The following is an 18,533-nucleotide window of genomic DNA, read 5'->3' as shown; positions in this document are numbered from 1 at the left end:
TGGATATTTTTTTGGTATTTACTTACTAGTTCCTTTTTAGTTCTCATGTAAACACAAATTAGAGTAGAAATTCATTGTAATTCTATTGCAACCAATCAACAATGAGATTTGAATTTCTACTTTATTCCACATTATTCTTCTCCTATGAAATTGCACTTATTTTTTCTTCTCTTCTAATTCCCACATTGCGACCAAACATCCCTATAAGAGAATTAGGAGAGTTTAGAATGGCTATTTCTTTTTATAAATGGAATGACTATTACCCCAGCCAAGTTAGTCAGACAGTTGGCTTGGTAACCATATTCTAAGTTCAACTCTCTATATGAGAATTGTTTATTAGTTTTCTTAGTTTGAGCCGGTAGGTGAGCTATAAATAATTTAAATTGGTTAACCATCTTGTGATTTTTTACATGCTAGGATCACAATGTGAATTTTATCCAAAGTGTACTTTTAAATAGCGACGAGCTTTCTCGTAAATCAAAATAATAGCTAATATTTTATTCCAGAAAATTAATCCAAATCTATTAATGGGTCAATTTCTCAAATGTCAGTCTAATCTTGATATATCTCACGGACCAAACAGTATAGCTACTAGTTCCTTGAATCTTGCCATTATTTAGTAAACATTGGCAATTACTCTTAATTTGGGAGTTGAGGTGAAGTTTCCAAACATGAAGTTAAGAGTTCGAATATTATGATGATGAAATCACATGTGGGCCGGTGTAATTTAGTTATCTTCCATATTAAAAGAAATTAATGGATTTTTTTTTTTTTTTGAAAGGAATGGATTATTATTTAGTAGTGTTATGGGTGTATACTTTAATTTCTTTTCATTTTGGGATGACAGGAGAAACTTTCTATTTGAAAATATAATAGAGTAACCCTACTCTTGTATACCAGGACTATGTGGTCTAATGGTATCCGGGTTGGACTTCCATTTGGAAGATTATGAGTTCGAGCCTTAGTGGAGGCGTTATTGGTTCTTTGTGTTTCAGTAGGTTGAGAAAGTATATGAACAGATACTAATAGAGCCAGTAACTTACAAAAAAAAAAATATAATAACATGTAAAGTTATATTTTACGTGTAAACAATTAATTGTAATAGGTGTTTTATTAGAAATTTATTATAAATTTTATTCTTGTATATTGTATTAATGGATTATAATTGTAATGCATGCTCATTTTACCAAAGTAAAATGAAATTAAGTACTTACCGTTTAGTTCAAGTTATATAACAATACTTAATCGTTATATTGTGGATTAGAGACTATATTGTAAGGTGGATCATTGATATATATATTTATTTTAGTATATTGTAGGTTCAATTTTATTGTATTACAAGTTCGATTTTATTTTGTTCATTATATTTTGATACAAGTTTATGTTTAGTGTACTACCTAAAAATGAACATGTAGTACACTAAAAATAACTTACAATATACTAAAAATATAATAACATGTATCAGTGGTCTATCATGCAATGTGAACTATGGTTCAGAGTATAATTTGCCAACATTACTGAATTAGGTAATGTGAGTATGGTAATATTATATAAACGTGTTTGGATCAAATTACGAGATCACCTTAGAGCGGCAAATTATGTTGTGGAACCGTGCCCACCTTGCAAGGTGGACACGATTCCGTTGTAAATATAGAGTTAAAAAATTATGAACATAGAGTTCTATAAATATGAACATAGAGTTCTGTAATTGTGAATATAGAGTTCAATAATTGTGAATGTGAAGTTCAAAAATTATGAACATAGAGTTTTATAAGAGTAAATACCCAAAATGGTCCCTCGACTATAGCTAAATTCACAAATTGGTCCTCAACTATTGATTTCAACCAATTAAGTCCCTAACTTTTCAATTTTGACCCAATTAAGTCCTCCATCTATTTGACTGTTTGTTGACCATTATATCTGAGGATATTTATGTAATTGCAAAGCTCCTTCTCCCTTTTTAGCCGCGTAGCCGTGTCTTCCAGCTCCAGCAACGCCTGTTATTCTCTGGGCGCGCCTTCGAACATGCTTCTGACGAAGAACGAGAACAGCGTCGGAAAAAGGTTCCGCCGCAGATCTTGCGCCTCCTTTTCCGGCTTGCCGTTAAGCCTATTAGATAATCGGATCACGTCTTCCATATACGTTTCGACTTCGGAGGCGAGCGATTCGAGATCCTCCTCCCCGTCACGTGGTCGGTCCTCGAGCCACATGACCTCCGCCACCAAGTACGGCTTGGTCCGGACCAGCTTCGTGACCTGGAACCGCTCATGGCCTTTGCAGATTAGGAGGAAGCGGTCGTCGACGAGGTGCCCGTGCTTCACCACTTCTACGACGCAACCCACCTCCATGGCGCTATCGGAGTAAATGACACCGAATCGGAGATCGGTCTGCAGCAGAGTGTGCATCATGATTCGGTACCGGAAATCGAAGATCTGAAGTAGAAGGATTGCGCCGGGGAAGAGCACTAACTGCAGAGGGAAAAGCGGGGGCTCAACACGGAGCTTTGCAATTACATATATATCCCCAGATATAACGGTCAAATAGACGGAGGACTTAATTGGGTCAAAATTGAAAAGTTAAGGACTTAATTGGTTGAAATCAATAATTGGGGATCAATTTGTGAATTTAGCTATAGTCGAGGGACCATTTTGAGTATTTACTCGTTTTATAATTATGAATATAGAGTTCAGTAATTATGAACATAAAGTTATGTAATTGTGAATATAGAGTTCAATAATTGTGAATATGAAGTTCCAAAATTATGAATATAGAGTATTATAATTATAATCATAGAGTTCAGTGGGGATGGCCCAAGAAGGGGTGGGGTTGACATACAGAGGGTAGTGGGGCGTGTGCGTTGCACGGTCTTCAGGCAGTTTGCGGGGATCTTGAACGTGCGTTGTGACGTGGCGCGTGAAGGAGTGTTTGATGGGAAAACTTGGCACCTTGCAGGACACGCGTGTGGCTGGAGATGGCGGAGCACTGTGGTCCATGGACTTGTCCACGACATGCGTCCTTGGGAGTAATATAAAAAGAGCCGGTGGTGTCGAGTTCATACCATCATGATCACTCTTCTTCTCTCTTGACTTCTCTCTCAGCCAACGATGTAGTACATCAATTGTCCTCTACTAGTTAGCTGGTAGTAGTAATAGTCTACAAATTTGTGGTTGAGCTTGGTAGTTGTTCCCTTGTGACGGATTTATCTCCTTTGTTTATTTAGTATACTTATAGCCCACTTATATTGTTTTAAGGGTCTCTGCCTCTATTAATTCAATACACTTTTTGTACTTGTTACTTGTTAGTAACTCAGTTCTAATGTTAGATACTCTAAATTAAACGTCCCTTAGAGTTGCCTTGGACATATCTCAAGAGTATTGTTAGAGATTGCTAGATCTTAACTCTGCATGCACTATGCTTACTTTCTATGGATCACTCATCCTGTAAGTCACGCACACTTATTAGAACCTGTGACCTTGGTTCTAATACCAATTGTTAGATTTAAGCACTGCACTATATATGTTTACTTCCTAGTAGGTCACCTATCCTGTAAGTTAAAAACGTTTAACTACAAAGTTCTTTGGTTATTGAGTTATCATATCCCTCTTAAAACCAATTGGTGATAAGTAGGTGAACATTAACTATTTAACTGCATCCATTCATGGCAAGCCACAATGCCACGGTTCAATGACAGGATGTTGAACTCGACCCTCCAAGCCCCAGTCCCAACAGATACCCCTCTTATTTTTTCCCTCCAATCAATCCTTATGATGCGACATTACCTAAGGGTGCATGTGATATCTAATATCTTCCGGATTTTTACTACATGTACTCCCAAATTCTACTCTCTCACTTGTACTCCATGACATGGCAAACAAAGATTGACTATTTTCATCATGTAGGTCCCAGGAGATGTGTCTACATCAAGAAATTGTGAGAGGGAGTACAAATTGGGAGTAAAAAATGGGAATGCATGTAGTATTTTCCTATCTTCCGCGTTATGAGATTAATATGAATTCATCTTAGCTAGGTCATATCTTGAAAAATTAGACTCTTAAGGGGGTGTATTCAATCATGACTTTTGTAAAGTTTTAAAGACTTTTAAAATGATAGATTTTAATAAACTTTGATTGACTTTCATAGAGTCGTTCAAAACTTTTTAAAACTTTATAAGACTCTATAAAAGTCTATATAAAAAAATATTCATAGACTTTTATCAACTTTTTATTTTAAAAAGTCTACAAAAGTCATTGAAATTCTAAATTGGATACATCCTTACAAACTTTCAATGATTTTGATTCTTATCATTTATAATTTTCTTACAAAACATTTATAATATATCATAAAATTCTTCTTATTATATTGTTCTTCACCCACATCAACATTCTCAACATTATTATTTTTATTCATAGTATGCTGAGACTTATATGCTAATTATTTATATATTATTAATAAACATCAAAAAAAAAAAAACTATTTCATTAGAAATTCATAACAATATTGAACAATAAAATTTATAATAAAAGACTTGATCAAATAAAATATTTAAAAATATAATTACAAGTTGCATAAAATAAAAAAATAAAAATCTAATATTAATAATATATATATAATTATCCTTGATATATTGCTAGGCATCACGCAAAGAACTATTATTTGCAATAGCAATTTGAGACTGTAAGCAACAACAAGGTGCTACTGTTTGTAACTCCAAATTGTTGTTGTGAATAGTAATTCGCTATACGTAGTAACCTGTTGTTAAAAAAAAAAAAGAAAAAGAAAAAATATATATTACGAATATAAACATAAAAATAATAAAAAAATCAAAATATATAAATATTTATATGAATATTATGAAACATATACTAAAATTTGACGATGAAAAAATTTGCTTTGTTCATATATTTAGGAAGAATTAGAGAAAGTTAGGGATAAAAAATTCATAGAAAAAAAAATAAAAATCAATATAAACAAGCAATAATGAAGTAAAAATAATATTATTTCGAATTTTTAGATGAAGATTCTAAAGTTTAGGAGAGAGAGAAAAATTGGTAGAGTTTAGGTATGAGGAAAATATAGGATAATGAAGAAAAAATGATTTTATTGAATTTAGATAGGTTTATAGAGTTTAAATAGGGAGAAAAAATAGAGTTTTAATAGAGAGAGAAAACATTCAAAGTTGATAGAAAGAAAATTTGAAATCTTGGGGTTGATGGTTGGATTTCAACTATTTATATTTGAGAAGGAAAAGTCTACAAAAGTCTTAAAATTAAAAAGTCTACAAAAGTTCATAACTTTTTGAATACAACATGACTTTTAAAGACTCTTTAAAAGTCTTAATTGAATACCACACGACTTTTAAAGACTCTTTAAAAATCTTGATTGAATTGAATACCTCCAAACTTTTAAAATTCATAAAAGTCTTTAAAACTCTATGAAAGTCATGATTGAATACACCCCCTATCTTTTGAAATTAAAGATGAAAGGATCGGAAAAAACAAAGAAATAATCAATTTGTGCATCTGTATTATTATTAATTTTAAAGTAAATATAATGTTAGTTTTCAATTTGTCCTATGAGTAAACACACTTGAGAGATGGCACTATCTAGGCCGGCCTTTAGACAATGGAGGCTGAGCTCGTAAAACGAGAAACGTGAGAGCAGTGAATTGTTAATTAAATTAGTATGTATAGGGGTTGATGGAGGGACAAGATGGTAAGTGTAGTGATATGGGGAAGGGGATGGGATGATATGAATATAAGAAAGAAATGTTTCCTAAGAGCAAAGCAAAGTGAGGGAAGATTAGGGTACAATGCCTTAACTCAATGCCCACATCTATCTTCATATATATTGTATTCAATCATCTCTGTTAGCTGCACAGTGCTCTATGCCCTAATACCCCCCCCCCCCCCCCCCCCCTCTGCACTGTTTTCCCCATACATTTGTGTAGTGTAATGCAATGCATCATTGTGGTATATTGTGATTTGTGAAGTCAGTCACGCATGCACTTGTTTACTACAAATCACATACATACATGCATTACTATATACCCATGTTGTTATGTTTGCATGTTTAATTACTTTAATAATATTATTGTTCCTATTTTTGACTGCCTGCCTGCCTGCACTGTCCATTGCTAACCTTTTTCTCCTGTGTTGTAAAGGTGATTATCTTTTCATGTTTTGCAGGGTGAAAAGGCATATTAATCCGGCCAGATTAACAAAAAGTTACTAAGTAATCCACCATCATAGTGTTTCTCATACTACTCTTTAGGATCATGTATGGCAGCTTGCCAGCCTGTTTGTTCATTTCTTTTTTATGGATTTTGTCAGCTCTTTCCTTTGTAGTTTTCTTTTTGACGATGTATCTTCAAATATATCAACTTGTCCACTTAAAAGTATTCCATTTGTCAAGTTCCACTCCTAGTAAAAGCGGCATATTATTCAACTCCCAGTGGAAGCGACTTATTGACTCGTGAAGTTTGACTCCCAATAAAAGCGGTCTATTGAGTTACTTTGTTTGAACCAGTTAGCTTGGATAACTTAGACTGATTTACCTCTAGTCTTTTATCGGCTAAGATCACAAGACATGATTTACCTATGTATAACGTAACCTCACGTAATGACTACAAGTTTCCCTCTTCACCAAAAAAATCCATTAGTCTCACTTTATTGGTTCTAACTCCAATTTTTTTATTTTTTATTTATTTTTTTATAGTTTGTTCTAAAATAATATATACTTTGATGAATCTCACCCAACGGTTGTAAGTCAAACATGCTTAACCACAGAGTTCTTTAACTATTTGATTGTCATATCGTACTTAAAATCAATTAGTGATAAGTAGGTGGACATTAATCATTTAACCACATCCATCGTCTATGATAAGCCACAACGTCACGTCACATCTCGAATCGAGTAGAGACTGAACTCGACCAACCCAGCATACTTCCTTGATTTAAATACTGCTAACTATTAACTTTATTTAGTTTACCACCATTTATTATTACCTTTGACTTTTCTATAGAGTCCGAATTCACCTCTTTAAAAAATAAAAAGTTTTAACAAAATATCAAAAAATTATTTGCTTGCTTTAAAACTATTTAAAATGCAACTACCACTTGGGTGATGGAATAGGAAACTTGTTGTTTGGCTTCACTTTGAATATTTGGGAATGTGGTCTCGACGAGGTGGTCTGCTCAATTTTGAATGGCCTCTAACTTAAATGGGATAAGGGTATGGGTGCGTCAAGGTGGAGTATGATTTGAGTGGTTAGATAGTTGAATATGTCATCTCCTTATGATCTTTTGTTGAATTTACTATAAGATTGTTGAATTTACTATAAGAGGGATGACTATCGTCTATCCTTTAAAAATGGTTGAAAGTTTAAAATCTTCTCTAATATAAAAAAATCAATATGACCAGCACTTTGTCCCTTAATTAAACGGAACCGCTGTGAATGAGAATTAGTTTGAGTATAGTATAGATTTAAAACTATCTTACAAGAAATCATCCAAAATTTTGAACATAAACACCTTGTCCTCCCTCTAACAAGAATGATCAATTACATAACTTAGAGCATCCATATCAATGTTGAGTTTTTTTTTTTTTTTTTTTTTTTGTGATTTTTTAGGTTCACATAGGATAGAGAAGATGGATAACAAAAAAGGAAGAAAATGAAAAAAGGAAAAAAAAAATAATCTAACACGGAAACCAGAGAAAGAAAAAGAAAAAAAAACTAGTAGGTAACGTGTCCGACTGGGCGCCTGCTGTCACCCGCACGCTTGCCAGGCGCCTTTTGTTTTCCTTTCTCAAATTGTGGCCTCCACAAAAAATTCTCTCTTGTAGGAGAAAGAATTGAGAAAAAGTCATGATCTATGTCAGTTGAAAAACCAAACTTTATTTTTAACTTTTGAAAAAATTGTCAAAAATTCACAGGTGTAGATGCTCTTAAAACATACAAATTATTTTGCAATAACAATTTTGGTTCATAAATTCTACCCACAATACATACCACTTAACTTGATAAAAATCTTTAAAAAGTAACTTTTAGCGCATCATTCAATTAGTTCAAAAAATTCCATTTTAACATAACAATTTTAATAATATAATATATCTATCCATCTTCCCTATACATACTCTATATATATATAACTGGAATTCACTTAGAAGTGTTGAAATCTAATCTATTCTAATTAGCATTTGTTGGAAAAAGACAAAGAATGTTGGGCAGAATTTAGTTTTATAGAAACAACATTAGTGAAGTAAAAAAGAAATAATTATAATATGAAAATAGTAGTAAACAATAAGGTGGTCCACAAGGGGTGGTGAGTGCATGAGCACAAGCGTGCTAAGTGTTGGTCACGTGCCATGACCATTATATAACGAAGCCTTCGGGTTTGGGGGAGCTTCAAAAAGGTCTACGCAATATTGTTCGGTGGAACAAAGTCTTCTTCATCATATCATATATCCAATTTCTATATCTATTTCTTTCTTTATTCACTCTCATTGATTATCTATACCCATACCCTCTGTAGAATATACAAACTCTCACCCAGAAAGCTCAAAGATTCCCCTTTTTCTTTGGTAATTTGCAAAGAGATTTATACAGAGAGGAAGAATATGGAGAGGGGAAGTGAGGCATCAAGATTCAAGAGGATTTGTGTGTTTTGTGGGAGTAGCCAAGGAAAGAAGAGTAGCTATCAGGATGCTGCTATTGAGCTTGGCAAAGAATTGGTATTTTTCTCTCTTTATATTGTAACAAAAATAAAAAAGGAACCTTTTTTATTTTTTCTCTCTCTCTTGCCCATTTACTTCTTTGTAGTTTTGGCGTTGCCCTCTTGGACTGGAACGTGTCGAATGTATTCTCATAAAAATGGGGTCTTTTTTGCAATGTCTTGTTCTGCATCACTGCAAAATGCTCTGGGGTTCTTACCTGTGGCAACTTTGTCTCTGTTTCTAACTTGCTTCCTTGCCTTGTTCTTGTTTATGGAATTTTGGGTTGATCATTTCTTTTTTGCCATAAATTTTTGCTTGACAAATACTATTCAAGCATGCAGCCCCCCCTCCCTCCTGTTTGTGTTCTTCTGTGTGTCTCATCTCTGTCTCTCAAAACCCCAAAAAGTTGAGGCATTATCCTTGGAATTTATGCCTTGTTGGCTCCTCATACAGATCAGAGCTTCTAAACTATGTGGTACTTACAAGTACATAGTAAAGAACCCATTTTCCCCCTTTCACCTTTACTGTTTTTAAAATAATGTAAGTGTGCTTTTCAAGCATAAAGAAGGACTGTGTAATAATATTAATAAAATGGGTCAATCTTGAACAAGTTAGTTTATCAATTATCAGTAGCCTTAATACCCCTTTACACTGATTTTTGAAGGTTTCAAGGAACATTGATTTGGTGTATGGAGGAGGAAGCATAGGCCTCATGGGTCTGGTTTCTCAAGCTGTTCATGATGGTGGCAGGCATGTTCTTGGGTGAGCAATGAGTTTCCTTCTATTCCAATCTTTTTTGTTCTTTCTTTCCTCAAAACTCTCAAACTGGAGATATAAAACACAAGTTTCTTGTTTATGGGGTTTTCCTAATTCCTATACTCTAATAGTATACTGAAACCAATTTTTGTCATGTTATTGTTTGTCTGCAGAGTCATTCCCAAGACTCTCATGCCTCGAGAGGTATGTCTGCTTTGTACATTTTACCTTCCTATTATGGTATTTATATATATGGAGCAGTTTTTCATTGTAATGATGCTATGCATGTTTGTTTTGTGTGTGAGGTGCTATATATATTTTCTTGTCTTGTAAATTTTCTAGGCTTTGTTTCTTGTTGTTCCTTGATGGCCTTATCTTATCCACATACATAGGACTTTTGGCGGCTGTTTTGTTTGGTTTTGTTTCCTTTTTCTTTGCCATCCTTCATTTCCTGTGTGGTTCAGCCATGATTATGGATCTTGGTTGTTTCTATGGTTCAGATTGCTGGGTATATCATATGTTCATAAAAATGGCATTTTTCCAAGAAATTGTATATAGGCTTCTAGCTCTGTAGCTGCTATTTCTTAAAGGGTTTTTGGATTAGGTTCATTCACACTGCAATCCTCATCATTGCTTTACTGCACAACTCTATAAACCCTATGCATCTACCCCCCCCCCCCCCCCCTCCCAAAAGCTGTCTTTCTCATCCAAACCTCAAAAAGGGTCTTTTTTTTGTGTGTTTTTTTAACTCAGCATCTTTTTTGCCTTCTGGGATTTGGTATCCTTTCAACAGTTAACTGGTGAAACTGTGGGAGAAGTGAAGGCTGTTGCAGATATGCATCAAAGGAAAGCAGAGATGGCTAAGCACTCAGATGCTTTTATTGCCTTACCAGGTTGGTATTTGGTCTGGAAACCAATCCCATAATCTTGGCATGGCATTAACATTTTTAGGCAATTTTCCATTTGTTCTTGTTAGCTCGTTTGCCATATATTGCTACTCTGTTCCTGGGAAAAATAATGTGTGCTGAGACAGACTAGAGACAGCTTTTCATTTTCTGGGTGTCAAATTTTCCTCGGGAATACGTGTCTACGAACAAATTTATTGATGTCGGAATCCCGAAAATGGAATTTAATTTCCTCTGTCAACCTTCTTGGTGGCATTCTGGGGTTTGCCTAGAGGTGAAATTGTGGACTATTTAGTACTGTGGGGTTTGATGTTCTGAGAAAAGGAGAGTATTTTTTAATGATCATAAACTACAATACTGATACAATCAATTACAATGTTACCAAAAAAGTAACAGTAAATTGAAGTTTTGGCTTTTTGACTATTCCACTTTGTACTAATACAGTAATGTGTACTGCTAAGAAAGCTACTATTAGAAGCTTTTTACAAGTTCAACTCCCAACGGGAACAGCCTATTAGTCTTCTTAGTTTAAGCCGGTCAACTCTGAACAGCCTAGACTAGTTTAACTTCTTGTGGTCCTTTGCCGGCTAGGGTTACAAGGCAGAGTTTACTCAGTGCACAACCTTAAATAGTGGCGGCGGGTTTTCCTCGGCACACAAAAACTATGTCAAGCTTCTTTTTTTTTTTTTTTTTTTTTTAATAAATTTTAATGATCACAAACCAACCCTCTTATCTCTTAGAAGTATTCACAACCCCCAAGACCCATGATTAGAGAGCTACAGTTCAAACCCTAGTTGTTGACCTATCACCATCTTGCAGTGAGAATCAGAGTTATCCTTTATTGGGTCCATAGCCCTCTGGTTTCAACTGCACAAAACTTTCCTTAAGTGAAAGAAAGGAGACACTGCAAAACTTACACAAATTTGTAGTAGCAACCCAGCTTCTGTACTTAAAGCTATCATGCTTGCTCCTTTCAAGGACTCCAATAATTCTACACACCCATTTACTCATTGGTGGTGAGGAAACTTTACATTTAAACTAGACTAACCATTTATAAATTATTTCAAAATTTCGAAACCGAAAGATTTGTGGATCAATGAACGAGATTGTCCTACGTTTACATGCAGGTGGTTATGGAACACTAGAGGAGCTACTAGAAGTGATAACTTGGGCTCAGCTCGGCATTCATGATAAACCGGTATGTCACGATACAATTGGGGAAATTTTGATCACGAGACTTTTGAAAAGGGCGTTTTCTTTAAACTGAAACCCGCAAAATATGTGCATTCTTGCAGGTGGGGCTGCTGAATGTCGATGGATACTATAATTCATTGTTGTCGTTCATTGACAAAGCTGTGGAGGAGGGATTCATCAGCCCGAGTGCTCGTCACATCATTATATCTGCACCTACCCCCAAGGAGCTGGTCAAGAAATTGGAGGTAATTAATAATTTCTTATTCCTGGGACAACCCAAATTGTTTATTTTGCAATGATTTGAATCTATAGATACAACTTAGGATATGTCTATTAAATCTACACTTTCTATGATGATCACAGGACTATGTTCCTTGCCATGAAGGTGCCGCATTGAAGTTGAGCTGGGAGACAGAGCAGCTCGGGTACCCTCAAACACAGGAAATCTCGCGGTGATGATGATAGCGGGGTGTGCAGCATAGAAGAGAGCCTACTTCTTAGGATATTATGAAAATATGAAACCCCATGATGCTAACCCCAAGTTCTTAGATTTTTGCTGTGAAGAAGGGATTCTTATTTTGTATAGTACTCTAGAAAATGATCACCTTGTCAAATCTCCCTTCAAGTCAAAAAATTTGGCATTCTGCAACTTGTAACTAGTAAGGTGCATATGGAATTCCTAGCCTGCCTGATTAATGTCAATTTACTAAGTTATGTTGCACTCATCTCTGTCTCTCCTCCTACGCGTTTTCATGAGTTTGCACTCGAAACTCGAGAGTCTTCACTGTTTTGCCGTGCCTATCTTGAGACAACCTATTGTCTTTCGTTACATTGTGACCGTCTAAAGTGTCAACAACGACGTTTGTCACCTGTTAGGATCAAGCGCGCTAAGTGCTGGACTTGGTCATTGAGACTCGAACTCATAACTTGGATATAAGCTCTAACTCGTAGTGAAAGTGTAACTTTATTTCCTTATATTACCACATTTTCAAGAGATAAGGTGCTAGACTTGGCCCTTCTGACTTACTCACCTGTTACTGGACTTAGCCCTTCATCAGTCACTGCCCTTCGGACCTTCGCCCAACAATCCCCTAGTCACTTGGTATTGAACTTGGCTCACCTGTTACTTGGCCCTTCATCAGTTACCGGCTCACCGCCCTTCAGACCGTCGCCCAACAATCCTCTAGTCACCTGGTATTGAACTTGGCTCTTCAGACCTACTCACCTGTTACTGGACTTGGCCCTTCATCAGTCACCTGTTACTGGACTTGGCCCTTCATCAGTCACCGCCCTTCATACTGTCGCCCAACAATCTCCTAGTCACCTGGTATTGAACTTGGCTCTTCAGACCTACGCACCTGTTAATGAACTTAGCCCTTCATCAGTCACTACCCTTCAGACCCCTTCGCCCAACAATCTCCTAGTCACCTGGTATTGAACTTGGTTCTTCAGATCTACTACCCTTCAGACCCCTTCGCCCAACAATCTCCTAGTCACCTGGTATTGAACTTGGTTCTTCAGATCTACTCACTTGTTACTGGACTTGACCCTTCATCAGTCACTGCCGTTTAAACCTTCACCCAACAATCCCCTAGCCACCTGGTACTAAACTTAACCCTTCACAGGTCACTGCCCAACATCATCAATCAACTGGGCGGCAACAGGTAGCAAGTAGAAGCAGGGCTGCTTCCTTTTCAGGCAAGAAGAGGGGGCGGTCCCGAGAGAAGGAGAGACAAAGGAGACGACACTTGTGATGGACGGTGAAGGAAAAGGGCATGTGGGCAATTCTATCAATTGGGACAAAATTGATGGGTGTGGCATTGGTCCCTCTTGACATGGGGAGTGAAAGGTGATGTGTTCAACTGGTTTTTGTTTGGTGAGTATGTATGGATAGCACAGATAGAAGGCCATCCAGTTGTTGAAGGGTATTTTTCTGGTCCATTTGTTTGGAATTTTGAGATTTCCCATTGTGGAAAATGTTAGAAAAGGAAGCAATTTTGGACCTCTTTTCAATTGGTAGGTGATACAAATGTCGATCGAGGAAGATATTATCATAAAACTTAATAGTTTTTGTACACGTCAATGATAAACAAGGTGTGGTGACAATTTTACTCTGAACCGACATAAACTCAATTTCCTATCTCAAAAGGGACGGGACTAATGAGACCTCTCATTGTCACCAATAACAATATTCATATAAAAACGCATGTAGTTAGGTGGTGTTTAGTTGAGGACTTTTACACCCTACTATAGGTTTTGATACCTCTATTATCATGTTTGTTTGTCTACTCTTGTTATCTTACTATTGAATTCAAATCCTTTAATAATTACAAAACTCATTACCCTTTTATTCATCTACTTTTGAACATTGAAATAAACAATAAAGGAGAAAAATGGAGATTATATATTTACACATATGTATGCGTATATATATGTATTACATATTATATATATTTTTTATTTATTTTTATTTTAATTAATTAATTATTTATTTATTTTGATTCTAATTCTTATTTACTTTCAAACAAAGTGACTATTTCTACTTTAACACATTACCATTATTAAGTATTTGATTCCCATTAGCACTCTGATTGCAATTTTTGAACCAAACACACCTTTACAGTTATAGTTTGATGACTATTTATGTATTTTAACATTAAAATTTTTAAATTTGGTCAACTATTTTTTAAATTTTATTTTGGTAGGATTGCAAATGCATAATCTTTTAAAAAATAAAGAATTATATATATTTGACTGTGGAATTGACCGAAGACGAAATTTGAGAAAAAAATCTTTTTCCTAGTAGGGACAAAGACGATCGAGAGCGGGGAATCGGGTGGGGATGAGGAATATGCCTTATTCCCATTCAATTCCTAAACTAATGGTCCAATACAAATCTAATAATATAATTAAAGAACAATTTTGAAAAATCACACAAACCATTCCTACAACATTATATTAAAGACTTTTCAAAGTTTTGATTTTTAATTGAATGTCGCGTTTAGTCAAGTTTTTCTATGAAGTGGACAAGTATGGTGCAGACATGAATGGTTAATGGACACCCATGAATTTGGTATGAAACAAACTTATGAGAAGCTTTAAAAATGCACTGTAATTATTTGTTAATTAGCGTTGCCGGTGTGCATACGGGATCTGTCCACGTTATGTATAAATTCCAATTTGTCATTATGGAGTTACTTTAGTCTCTTATCTCAAATACTGCTTACTAAATGACGTGGAACAAGTGCTTCACATGTTTGAGCAAAGGCATTGCTTCCTTGGAATATTGAGGAATCTTGATTACATGCATTGTGATTGGAAATATTGCTTTGGCACTCATTAGCTTTAATTATTTAATGACTTCTTGTGAGAATATGTACCAAATGTTTGTTTTACCGTGAATGACATACAATATAGAAAATGGTATTACATAATAGACGGACAGCTATCTAAAATGATCAACATCTGTGAAGAGCTTTTGTGTCTTGCTCTAATCTTAAGAGAAAAACTTTTAAAGAAACACAAGATGCGATAAAAAAAGATGTCGAGCAGAAATTTAGATGCTTCAAGCTCGTTGAATAAAGGTCTTGGGCACATTTTGCTCAAGGAAAACTTGAAAGAAATAATTAATGTATATTTGCATTATATTGTACAACATAACGGTTGAGGATGAAGGAGATGATGTATTCAATTGATTAGACAACGAGGGTGATTCATTAGAAGAAACACTACCAAAAAGCTTGACTCAAGATTTTCTTGCGAGTTATATATGTGTCTAAGTTCATGAACTTTGCGTTGTTTTGGTTGAGCATACATAAGCAAAGAACAACAACAATAACTAATTAAACTGTTCTATGAAGAACGTATTTGCAATGGTTAATTATGTGATAAACATTTGCTTCTATATACTAGTATTTTTTTTAATGATAAGTACTATATATATATATATATATATATATATATATATATATATATATATATATATATATATATATATGGAGTGGTTCTGGTGCGAAGAATTGAAGACCGCAGATGAAACATGCAGATAAATCTCAATCTTAGATCAAGTGCTCTTCAAAAAAAAAAATTCACCACCTATGATCTACAACAATGTGCACCGGAACTCCGAAAGGCATAACAATGTGCTCTAGAAGGCACAACAATATGCATTGGAAGACAAAAATGTGCACTGAAAGGCACAAAAATATGAAGCAATTATAGAAAAGACAAATTTTAATATAGGATCTCCAACACATTATAAACGACCATGAATAATAAATGAGCAAACAATATTACTCAAATTACTAATTAGTGATTGAAGATTAACTTACGTTTTTTTTAAAATAGTTTGCCACCTCTTGAAGGCTTAATAATGTGCTCTGGAAGGCTCAATAATGTTTAGTCCAAGGCAAAACAATATGCACTTCGAAGGCACAATAATGTGCTCTAAAAGGTTCAACAATGTGCTATAGAAGGCTCAACAATGTGTACTATAAGGCAAAACAGTATGCACTTCGAAGGCACAACAATGTGTAATCTAAGGTAAAATAATATGCAGTTCGAAGGCACAACAATATGCTCTGGAAGGCTCAACAATGTACGCTGGAAGGCCATATATATATATATATATATATATATATATATATATATATATATATATATATATATATATATATATATATATATATATATATATATATATATATATGGAAGGGATCGGGTGCATTTGTTGCTTCCTGTGCGGATGTGCGGTGGATTAATGTGTGTGAGGTTTATACTTAATGTGCGTGAGATTTGTACTCAATGTGCCTGAGATTTGTACTTAATGTGCGTCATGTTAATATGCGTGAGTTTTGTACTTAATGTGCCTGAGTATTGTGTTTAATGTGCGTGAGATTTGTACTTAATGTGCGTGCGTATTTCAGAATTATGAGCTCAGAAGGAAGCAGAACAGAAACTCACGCACATTAACGTCCAAGCTTCTTGTTACTTCTTCCTTCAATTTGGCCATGGATTCTGGATTATCAGCTACCTTCAGTGCAGTTGAATGTTTATATAAATGACGCAGGCATAGTAAAATTTGCACAGCAGCTAAGTGTGGATTTCTATTGTATTATTCCCATAATTTTTAATCACCATAGCTCGCCTCCGCATCATCATCATTAGGGAGGAGGAAATGGCTACTGGGATGGGGAAGAAGTTGACATCAATATTTTTTGCTACATTTTACACATTCACGCACATTAAGTACAAATCTCTGGCATATTAAGAACAACACTCACGCACATTGAGTACAAATCTCACGCATATTAATCCACCGCACATCCGCACGGGAAGCATTGAACCGCACGGGAACCTTTCACTATATATATATATATATATATATATATATATATATATATATATATATATATATATATATATATATATATATATATATATATATATATATATATATATATATATATATATATATTTATATGTATATAATTCAGTTCTTGTGCGGTTGGGTGTCTCTCGTGCAGTTGTGCGGTTAAATCTGAGCCATTGATCTTTTTAAATCAACGTTCATGATTAACAAAATTAAAAAAAATGTGGTGGTAATTTGGTAATTTTTGCATCTAGGTCAAATTTAAAGTGCGTGGTTTTCTTTCTTTAGGTGCGTGATTTTTGTACTTAAGGTGCATGATTTTTATACTTAAGGTGCGTGTGTTTTGTGCTTAAGGTGCGTGAGTTATGTGCTTAATGTGAGTAGTTGTCGAAACTTAATATGCGTGGTTTTTGTGTTTAAGGTGCGTGTGTTGTGTGTTTAATGTGAGTAGTTGTTGAAACTTAATGTGTGTGGTTTTCCTTCTTAAGGTGCATGGTTTTTGTGTTTAAGGTGCATAGTTTTTGTGCTTAAGGTGCATGGATTTTGTGCTTAAGGTGTGTGGGTTGTGTGCTTAATGTGAGTAGTTGTTGAAACTTAAGGTGCGTGATTTTTGTGTTTAATGTGCGTTAATTGTATGAAACTTAAGGTGAGCCATTTTAAAACCTTAGGTGCGTGGTTTGTATTCTTAAAATGCTTTGTTTGTGTGCTTAAGATGCGTGATTTGTGTACTTAAGGTGTGTGGTTTATGTTCTTAAGGTGCTTTGTGATAAGTGTTAAATTGTGTCACTTTTATGGATTAATTAAGAGTCATATTTTGCTTAATTTGAATCCTTCAGGCCTATTATGTGCTTATAATAGCTTAATTTGATTAAAGTTAGGCACAATGACTAGTTTTGGTTACATTTATTGAAAACAGCAAACTATTGACAATTTTAGGGCATTTTAGTGACACGTCGGAAGAATAATCATATCTGGAGCTAGGAGTGTCCGGTCGAGGTGATTCAGGTGGCCATGGATCGGCATCGAAAAGATCTACAACTTTCATACAGACTACGAAGGCCAATTCAGATATCTAAGTAGTTGAAATCAGCGAAGAAAGCATCAGGAGACCCATTTACGCGAGCTATCACACAGTAACGGCGGAGTAAATGGAAAATAATGCTATTTCCCATTTACGCACCACGTCACGCTGTAAGGCGCGCGTAAATTGGAAATAATGGGATGAAGGCAGTTTTAAAGGGGCAAAGTTTTCAGATTTGGATCATTCTAGAATTCATTATTCATTTTGCAACTTTTTAACTCTAGGGTCTTTTTAGGTTAGAATTCTCTCTACCTTCTCTCTAGAAATTAGATTCCTTTTCACCTTATTTCACTTCCATAGCTTAGATTAGTCTAGTATTTCATCTCTAATTTATCTACGAAACTTGTAATCATGGATTGGAGTGGGATTGAACCACAAATTCTTCATCTTCAATAGAGAAGTTTCTTACTCTTCTTTTAAAGCTCTTTTGCAATATTTATGCTTTATATTTATGTTTTTTGTGTTCTTTATGCTATTTAATCATGTGTAGCTAGTTTATGGACTTGAGTTAGAG

The 18,533-nt window shown here is 34.9% G+C and overlaps 1 protein-coding gene and 1 pseudogene across 1 annotated transcript; one reads left to right on the top strand and one right to left on the bottom strand.

Annotated features, from left to right (window-relative positions):
- Positions 1-1,892: 1,892 nt before the first annotated feature.
- LOC109152907 lies at positions 1,893-3,064 on the bottom strand (annotated as a pseudogene).
- A 5,335-nt stretch (positions 3,065-8,399) lies between these two features.
- LOC109148751 (cytokinin riboside 5'-monophosphate phosphoribohydrolase LOG3) lies at positions 8,400-12,290 on the top strand. Its single transcript, XM_019296478.1, has 7 exons — positions 8,400-8,730; positions 9,377-9,474; positions 9,642-9,672; positions 10,262-10,361; positions 11,501-11,571; positions 11,669-11,812; positions 11,931-12,290. Exons 1-7 carry the CDS (start codon positions 8,617-8,619, stop codon positions 12,021-12,023), a joined length of 651 nt encoding a protein of 216 aa, XP_019152023.1. The 5' UTR covers positions 8,400-8,616; the 3' UTR covers positions 12,024-12,290.
- Positions 12,291-18,533: the final 6,243 nt, after the last annotated feature.

This window comes from Ipomoea nil, unplaced genomic scaffold (assembly GCF_001879475.1).
Source record: "Ipomoea nil cultivar Tokyo-kokei standard unplaced genomic scaffold, Asagao_1.1 scaffold0268, whole genome shotgun sequence".
NCBI lineage: Eukaryota > Viridiplantae > Streptophyta > Magnoliopsida > Solanales > Convolvulaceae > Ipomoea > Ipomoea nil.
Note: the sequence above shows the minus strand (reverse complement) of the source record. Positions and strands in the feature narration are given on the sequence as shown.